Source organism: Pempheris klunzingeri, chromosome 13, assembly GCF_042242105.1.
Source record: "Pempheris klunzingeri isolate RE-2024b chromosome 13, fPemKlu1.hap1, whole genome shotgun sequence".
Lineage (NCBI taxonomy): Eukaryota > Metazoa > Chordata > Actinopteri > Acropomatiformes > Pempheridae > Pempheris > Pempheris klunzingeri.
The window spans coordinates 6,146,039-6,155,859 of NC_092024.1; the positions used below are offsets into that span (position 1 = coordinate 6,146,039).

The 9,821-nt window shown below is 42.3% G+C and overlaps 1 protein-coding gene across 2 annotated transcripts in view; it reads right to left on the bottom strand.

The window, feature by feature from the left end:
- The window catches only part of rragd (ras-related GTP binding D), a 44,894-nt gene extending 36,423 nt beyond the window's left edge, over positions 1 to 8,471 (bottom strand). Inside the window, exons 1-3 of one of the 2 annotated variants that reach the window (XM_070842728.1) lie at positions 8,321 to 8,471; positions 2,558 to 2,847; positions 1,890 to 2,089 (exon numbers count right to left, since the gene is read on the bottom strand). In XM_070842728.1, coding sequence (XP_070698829.1) covers positions 1,890 to 2,089; positions 2,558 to 2,847; positions 8,321 to 8,429 — 599 coding nt within the window. In that variant the 5' untranslated portion in view covers positions 8,430 to 8,471. Of the gene's footprint in view, positions 1 to 1,889; positions 2,090 to 2,557; positions 2,854 to 8,320 lie in introns of both variants that reach the window. The other variant, XM_070842727.1, reaches the window with a different exon arrangement.
- Between the last annotated feature and the right edge of the window lie 1,350 nt (positions 8,472 to 9,821).

The window sequence follows — 9,821 nt, forward strand, 5'->3', positions numbered from 1 at the left end:
TGTATCTATTTATTCCATGCAAATTATGGAATTTTGTTTAATCTTTATTTGAGCAGGCAGTCTCCGAGAGTTTAAGAGCTCTGAGACCTGAGAAGAAGCAAACATTCACAACACAAATACATAATAAACAAGAATTAAGGAAACGGTTACATAAAAGAGTTACATGAATCATATAAAACATCAGATAATAAGCCTTTACAGAGTCCAAGAGGACCGCAAGGACCGACATGAAGGGCGACTGCACAGTAATTTGGGGTTGGGAGAAGATAGACATCCTTTCATCCAACACAAGAAGCTTAGTTTGCTTTTTCATTTTTGAGTCGCACTTTTTTAGAGGGCCTGAACTGAGTGATTGAGACCATAATCATGTGGAGTCGTGACTTTGTATTCCTAAAAAGAGCTGACTTCATTTGATCCCCCTTCAGAAAACATCAGATAATCACAGCGTGACGAATGAGCTGCCTTCTGTTTCCACTACATATACAATACAGTAATCTTATATCTCTCTCTTACACACATACACACAGTCTTATATGCATATATTTACTTCAAACATACCATCTCTTACAAACACATATTCTTTTTAATATTAAATGTGCATGTGTAAGAGTGACAATGTACAATTGTGAGTTAAAATGATAAAAATGTATGTATGGGTAAGAAAATACCTTAATATTAATAATTAATAATATATGTAAACAATAGAATAAATGATTTTAAGGGTAAGAATAGATGTATGTATGTATGTCATTTGAATATGTGTTACATAAAAATACATAAATAACTATAAAATAAATATCAGGTCTCAGGTGAGGGAAGGCAAATTAAAACAATCACACAATCCGTTATTTTCAAGCAAACAGGAGTTCTTTTACAGTTGTAGCAAATGTTCCATCAACCTATTAGTCCATCAACAGAAAGGTCAAGCCAAAGTATTAGTATGACTCAGCAAGAATGACGTGGGTACCATTTCGAGTTTTTTAATCTACTGGATCACTGGATCTAGCCTTGGACCAAGCTTTGTGTGTCATGTGGACGGCTTTGGAGACTTGTGGGAAGATCCAAGGACTGTTTTTCATGTCTGTGCTTTTAATAAGGGGCATGTTTGTCAGCTATACCGTTCCGAGATTGTGAGAAGTTTTCCAGTCCCGTGACATTAAAAACATTAATGGTGGGGATTTGTTTTTAAAAATCTTGAAGATTACAATCACTTCTTGTGGAGATGATCTGAGTTTTAGGGACTGTAGTGTCTCCGGTACACGCAGCGTGACAGTGTGACTTTATGTGGTCTATTGTTAAGTATGACATCAATTAATGTGGAGTTGCCTCAGGCTCCGCACACAACGCCTACCTCAGCGTTGCAAATCTTGTTCCTTTTTCTTTCGCAGGCCATGTTAACAGGTTAGAGCAGCCACGCGGTCTGTGTGGGCCGTGCAGCTCAGATGCAGACGCTGTGTGGTTAATGGTCGACGATAACCATTAGCAGAGGCTCAGCGTAGACGGCAATGCAGCAGCCGTGCTGTCTGCGCGGACGCCACATGCATGCGAGCTGCAGCAGTTCAGAGAGGTAGTCATCATGCACAGGTAGAGGTGGCCAGTGTGGCCCAGGTGTCACAGCAAGAAGGTTCCGGGTTCAAACCAAGCAGCCAGCCGGGGGCCTTTCTGTGTGGAGTTTGCTCTTCCCGGGCAGGTACTCCAGCTTCCTACCACAGTCCAAAGTCATGCAGGTTAATTGGTAACTCAAAATTCCCCGTAAGTAACTGGTACCCACCCAGGGTGTACCCGCCCCCCACCAATCCTCTCGACCCCTCGGAGGACAAGTGGTTAATTCTGAATGAATTAATAATGACTGAGTAATGATTGAATGAAACCAAAACTGAAAAGCCCACCTCAGGTGTATCCGTTCCAGGCCTGCATCTGCGAGGTCATCGTTGGCTCGTTTGTGAATGTCCCTCTGCTTCTCAATCTTATGGTCATCTGACAGGCCATCCACTTTGTGAATAAACACCTCGAAGTTGATGTCTGGGTTGACTTTGTAGGCCCTGGTCACTGTGAGATGCAGTCTACTCAAAGCCTCCACATAGTCATCCTACCACGAGGAACAGAAAATATTTACATCACTTAGGAAGCAAGTGAGTTCAGAGTTTGTCCACACGAGCACTGACAGGTTGATTTTTATACTTCTGAATCCAAGTGAATAAAGCAATTAAAGTCTCATTTCATATAAGGCTTCAGTCAGGAGGCAGTTAGCTTAGCATAAAGACTGGAAACAGGGGGAAACAGCTAGCCTGGCTGCCCAAAGGTGTGTGTTGTATTGGGGTCATGGGCCGGATAGTTTCCTGGTGACTATGTCCTGGTCACACTACCAGTGGAGAATCTAGGAAGTGATTGTGCCAAGAAATAGTGACTTCAGCTCGTCATATTAATGCACACATCATCGCCCGGTAAGACAGTGGGGTATTGTTGATTTCACAGAAGGCAAACTGAAAATGCTCAGTGTTCAGTTCAGGATATTTAAAGCATTGATTAATTACATAATATAGCTTTGTGGCCTGACCTGTGAATCTATGACAAAGATTAGTGCTCCAGTGCCTCTGAAGATCATTTCATAGTCAAAGGTGGGGTCAAAGAAGTCGATCTGGCCAGGGAAGTCCCAGATCTGGAAGCTGACGAAGGAGCTGCTGGAGACGTCTTCTCTGCAGATTTTATTGGTGCTCTCCAGGAATAGAGTCTCATTGGGTGACATTTTATGGAAAACCACTTTCTGGATTGAGGACTTTCCGCTTCTCCGCAGGCCCATCAACAGGATGCGAGGTTTGACCTCTCCATGCAGGGAATCACTAAAGCCTAACACTACACACAGACAAACAAGAGGAGACAGAGGCACTAGAAGTTAGGTGGGTTCATTTCCATTAGGCAACCACTAATTACCAAAAGGGAATCCATTGATTTTACATGTCAAAAGTCAATTTATACTTTAATTAATTTACTAGTTAATTCACAAATACTAATCAGCAAAGGTGGATGATCCATCCATCCATCTATTATCTATACCCTTAAAGGTTAAGTGGTATAGACCGGGCTGGAGCCAATCCCTGCTGACACTGGACGAGAGGCGGAGAACACCCTGGACTCAATCACAGGGCCAACACATGGAGCCCTGCATGGTAGCTCAGTATAATCAGTGTGTGAATGAGTGGCAAAAACCTTGTAAAGCACAATATAAATGTAGCTTTTTCCCATTTATGAAAGCAGTTGTATAATATCTATACACAGATATCTGCATTTAAAACTTAACTGACGGTAGGTATTCATTGTTTCATGTTCTATTATTTATTAATACATTGATAATCTCAAAGATGGCCGTGCTAAAGAACTTCTGTACATCCTTGACAACTCTCTCAACATGCATCAGAGTCAACACACAATACGGGGCATACCTTAGACCTAATTATGTCAAAAGGCCTACTCATCTTCAAGGTTGTAGTAACTGATGTTGCACTCTCTGAATTACCATTCCTGACAACATCAGCAGAGGTTCAGCTGAAATGATCGGAGAGTGTCATATCGACAAAAACACCTGGATGTGATTCACCCAGGCCTTTACACCCACACCGGCTCTACCTTCATTTTCCATCAGTGATTTTGTTGACAGTTTCAATTTTTAATGTCACTAATGTTTTGATGCCATTGCCCCCTTGAAGACTAAAGTGGTCTCTGGTAAGAGGAAAGCACCATGGAGGACTGCCACACTGGTGAGAACTTAGACTTAGACTTCTTTATTTTATCCCCCATAGGGGGAAATTTTCTTGTTACAGCAGCAACAATATAAACAGGGAGAGTGAAAGAAACAAAGCAATAGGAAAGACAAAAAATAGCAAATATAAATATAAATATAAATATAAATATAAATATATGGATTGTGATGAAATGAAATAAATATTTACACCATAGGATATTTACACTGTAGACAGGAATGGAATGACACGTGAAGCAGAGCGTAGAAAGGCAGAACGCAGGTGGCGTAAAACCAAACTCCAGGTGCACTATTATATTTTTAAAGAAAGACTTCACATTTAGGACTTAAAATTAGAAAGGGCTTGGCAATCTTTTTTCTCTGAGATTATCAACAAAATACCAACAGACTAACAAACCCCTCAGCATCAGTTCCCCCTGACCTGCTATCCACCAAATCACGCAATGGCTTTGCATCCTTTTTTACAGAGACAATAGTAAAGCTCAGACAGAAAATCTGTAACTCGTCTCTGGGCAAAACTTGTATGTCACCTGTGCCTCCACATAAAACCGCTCCTGACACTTTTTCAAACTGTAGATTGTGCAGCCTTGACAGACATTGTGTGTAATCTTAGACCCATCACCTGCTGCCTTGATACCTTGCCTACAACCTGTTTTTAACTGCTTAGCACCACATATATTGCAAATTGTCAACAGTTCTCTTCAGTCAGGCCTTTTTCCTCGGGCCCTGAAGACAGCAGTTATTAAACCTCTCTTGAAAAAGCCTCATCTAGATGCCTCAGTGATAAATAAACACAGACCAATATCAAACTTGCCTTTTCGACGAAAGGTCATTGAAAGGGTTGTTTTTCTGCAGCTCAACACCTTCCTGATGCAAAAATTATTCACTCAACCTCTTTCAGTCTGGTTTTCCCTCTAACTTTAAAATGTATAAATACTGCTAACAGATCAAGGGCTCACAGTTCCGCAATAAAGCATAGTGATTATACATCTCTAGTACATAACATTACAATATCCATCCATCCATCCTTTTTCTATACCGCTTATCCGTCAGGGTCGTGGGGGAGCTGGAGCCAATCCCAGCTGACGTCGGGCGAGAGGCGGGGTCACCCTGGACTGGTCGCCAGCCAATCGCAGGGCCACATACAGAGACAGACAACCACTCACTCTCACACTCACACCTACGGGCAATTTAGAGTTACCAATTAACCTAATGTGCATGTCTTTGGATTGTGGGAGGAAGCCGGAGTACCCGGAGAGAACCCACGCTAGCATGGGGAGAACATGCAAACTCCACACAGAAACACCGCGGGTTCAAACCGGGATTTGAACCCAGGACCTTCTTGCTGTGAGGCAACAGTGCTAACCACAGCACCACCATGCTGCCCCCACATTACAATATATATATATTTATTTACTATTGCTTATTTTCTACTGTGGTTTTCTTTATTGCTTTTTTTTCTATCACTGCTTGTCTTGCCCCTGCCTCTGTTGATGCTGTAACATGTAAATTCCCCCCTATGGGGGATCAATAAAGTAAAAGTCTAAGTCTATAACTGTTGCTATGCTGACATTTTCATTTTACATCATTTCAAGGTCAACTACGGTTTGTGATCACTACGGATTGTGTGCATCAAAAGATGTGCTGCCTTCCTTCCACAGACCATGGGCCTTGTAGGGAGACTAAATGGCATAACACAGAGGTACATTTTGTTCTTAATACTTTTGAATTCAGCCGTCATTATCTGAACACATTATACTCTCTGAAAATAGGAAAATAGAAAATAGGAGGCTCTCCTGCCTCCTCCTACTTGCACTTGAATACTGTTTTGAAGGTCCCTGAATGGTGGCAAATCAACCCCAAAAGCTAGGATCAGCAGTCAACAATATTTGGCCTACAGACCAAGAAACGGCTGAGCACAACATTCAGCCACTACTGTTTAATGTTTGGGAGGGAGGCAAGGTTTCAAAGTTCCAAAGGACTATTAATATCTAATGTGGTAATGGTAAATGGTCTGTATTTGTATAGCTCCTTTCTAGTTATTTCAACTACTCAAAGCGCTTTACATCACATCCTCATTCACCCATTCACCCATCAATCATACAGGAGGAATGTAATATGGAGGAGACTATTCTTTCACACACATTCACACACTGAAGCTGCTTCAGGAGCAGGTTGGAGTTCAGTGTCTTGCCCAAGGACACTTCGACATGTTGACCCATAGGAGCTGGGGATCGACCCACTCTACCACTGAGCCACAGCCGCCCCATGTGCTCATCCTTCTTTAAGAAAATTAATTTCAATCAGCAGTCAGGTATTCCGCTTGTGCACGTACCTGCCAAAAAGGCTTCAGAAGACATTCTACTCGTAATTTGTGTCAGATAACTGAAGACAAGAGCTGCAACATAGTGATGATTGAGAAGCTTTGTGAAGGCCTCATAGAGCAGAGCTCAGCATTCAAAGGTCAAAGAAAACATTTTTAAAAAAGACAGGAAAAGCTTTACAGAAGGACAGCAGAAATAAGCCAGCCTCAAAGTGAGGGATCTTGTCTTGCACAGACGCATCAGACTGGAAGCATCAAACATATAGGGAAGCTACAAAACAACCTAACTGGAGGGGGAAAGTGCACACCTGGTTTCAGAAAAGGGAAAAAGCAAAAAACAAAATACATAATAAATGAATTAGTGGATCCCTCTCCTTTGACTGGCCGATGACAACACACACCACTGCAGACACAGACGCACAGACCCTGCATGGTAGCATGTGCCACATGACCTGACCCACCCACAGCTGAAGGGAGACGTAGAGCTTGCATTGCATATTGCACTTTGACTTTGTCCACAGTCTCAACATCTATAATTCAATTCAAACTTCATTTCCGACTCACAAGAGGGTCCATAGCAAAAACAAAATAGAAAAACGAGACAAACTTGATAAAACTCAAAAATTCATCATCTCTAAAAAAAAAAAGGGGGTTTCTGAGCATGGATAAGTACTGAAGGCAACTCTTCGAAGGGCTGGTGAAACCCTCTATGATGCTATTGTCCAACTCGTCCAAACTACACATACAATTGTACATGAGACGTCTTAGAAGTAGCTCTCATGTAGTAGTAACACAAACGAAATTATGAATTATGAGACCAATAGAACATGTGGCAAGCAGATGAAAAAGCCTATTACTGGCATTTTTAAAGTGTTCTGCAGTAATGTGATCCACACCACAAGCCTTGTTATCATCTAGCACCATAAATACCATCTGACCTGACTGCCATGTTTCCACAAAGGTCAACTTTTTCAGCTACAAATGTAAATTTCCCCGTGGAGGGACTAATGAAGGAATACCTTAGAAAGATGTTATCTTTCAACTGTGCCCACACGGTTGAATAAATTACAATAATGCTCACGCCCCACCTTTGTCATTTAGTCTACAACACATGCACCCTCACTGTTGGACGGTAAAGAAGTTTTACAGGAGCAACGGCCCCCGTCTGGCTAGGCCTGGCCTTAGTGATTCTGAGCAGAGTTCATGAGCTTCACCGTCTGCAGCACATTCCTCAGCTAAAAAGGCATTCCATCCAGCTTTTCTCTGTAACTTGGTCTCAAAACACACCGACAAATTAAGGAGCTGCAGACGCAAAGTAACTAGAATATTTTTGTTTTGGTGAGTCGACAAGTGTGTGGGAATATCACAAGTTCAATCCCCACCAGTCCCATTCATTCATCAGGCCTCTGAGACAGCAACAGGTGTATGCTTGTGATGTAACCCACACACTGTGTATACACAGTATAAGTCACTCAGCTCAAAAAACATATACAGCATATATGCATACAGACATATGCAGAACTGTTCCATTATTATTAGACCATGCAGGGATGCATGTTAACAGCAGGTCTGAACGGCGTCTACGTCCCAAGTCAGTGGTTACCATCACACTTCCATCAAAGGATGAGACCAGTTCACACTGTGGATCACATCTCCAACCACAACCTTAGATTTCAGTATTGTTTTTTTTTAGAGAGGATAAAGCAGAGCTAGTCATTATACTCCACAGAACATTCACTTGACAGCTTGGAGGTCTAGGTCCTTGAATGCACCACAGGTAAAGGTGCCCAAAACCTTGCCTACTTATTAAGCATGTACTACTGATGTAAATATCAAGTTCATTACTCAATACATGTGTCACCTGTCACATTTAAACTCACATACTTAGTGATTTATCTCTGACTACATCAGCAGTCATCAGGTCTGCAGAAAGCACCGCTGCTCTGCACACTGACGCTCCGGACAGCAGCTGTCACGTGTCTCTGACCAGGAACACCTGCAGTGACCGTAGTGACTGACGGACTGACTGTCTGTCACACGTGAAGCCCACTAGCTTGTCGGCTAAGGCAGCAGGAAGCGCTGCTGTACGGAGTGTAGCAGCTAGCAGCTAAAGTTGGGAGCAGCTTCTGGTTCTGAGCGGCGGTGAGAGCGGAGCCCGGAGGACGGTGTCTGCTCTGGCCTCCCTCCGCCCTCCGCCCGCTGCTGTGCGACCGACCTCCGCAGCACGCACCCCGGCCTACCTCCGTCCTCACAGCCCAGCTCGGCGTCCGAAAATGCCTCCAAGTCTTCGTCGTCGTAATAACCCAGAGCGGCGTCCTCGTCCTCCGCTGAAAGCCTCTCAGTCGTCATGCTGGCTTCTCCTCTCTGGTCCGAGCCTCTGGTGGCGTCCAACTTTCCTACATTGTCACCTGATACATGAGAGCCATGCTGGTGAACTTTCACCCCCCCCCTCCTACCCCCTCCTCCAGTCTGACACTGTAGCTACAAGGGACGAACTTTCCTGGTGGGTTGATGGATGACAGGGAGTTAAGAGAGCTGCCATTTAATGAGGAACCTGCTGAACCAGGTCTATAATAGTTTCTTCTATCATACTAGAATTAGTGTGCTGCACCTCAGTCAGGCTCAGTGTCCTCCTGCATCCTGCTGGGAGGTAGAGTCTGAAAATGAAGAGAGCCATTGAACATTATGTGTCTTGATTCAATGACAGATGATCTACTGTTCACAAGACTGCACTGTACATTGGCCTCATATGATATCGGTGACAAATAGACCCAAAGAGGTCACAAAACACTTAAACTTACACTTGTTTATTTCAGTGAACTTTGTAAAGCACTATGAGACACTCTGTTGTGATATTGGGCTATACAAATAAAATTGAATTCCATTGTTGTAACCAGTAAAACTGAACAAGTATTCAGGTTTTCAGTTGATGTTTTCAGATGTTGCTGTATTTTAAAGCAATTTACAGCCATGCTATAACAGACTGAATGTAGAAAACAACTGCAATGTTAATTTTCTAACCAGGTGTTCACATCCTCTCAGATGTTTTAGGGTCAATATCACTATAAAGCACCTTTTGGTGTCCTCATCAGAGGCACTTTATCATTAGTTATCATTAACACGTTACAAAATGAAATGAAAAGTTTAGGTGTTAGTACAAATGTCCATACATTGACACACAAACCAGTACAAGGACAAGCTTCCTAAAATGTCTTTCTCTAATTTTATACCATTTCCTTTGGTTGGGTGTTTCTGCTTTTGCTTTGTCCCCCACGCTGCTCTGCTAACTTCAAGCTGTAATAAGACATTAAATAACACAAAATTAAAATACTTTTTAAATGTTCTTATTATTCTTACCAAGCTCTTGGCTAAAACAAGTCATTTAGATTTTTTTTTCTCTTTTTGTAATTATGTTTAACATTTAGTACACGTTTCTAAAATTGCCCCATTAAGAAACTAACTGATGTAATCAGTGACATCACCACCTCAATTTGTCTTTCTTTAGTGGAGGTAGAAACAACTGCTGCAAGTACGGTGAGTATCTACACTTATATTTCCTCATTTTCACCTTATTATGTTTGTAGTTAGATGTTGTCCAGCAGAACATGTTCACCCTGTCAGAGGAAAAGATGGTTCATAGAAAAACTTCAGAAATTCAAAATATATGTGAAGAACAGCACTTCAACAATCAGTCACTTTGCTAGCTGATGGTCCACCATGTGCTTCTTAGATGCTAACTTT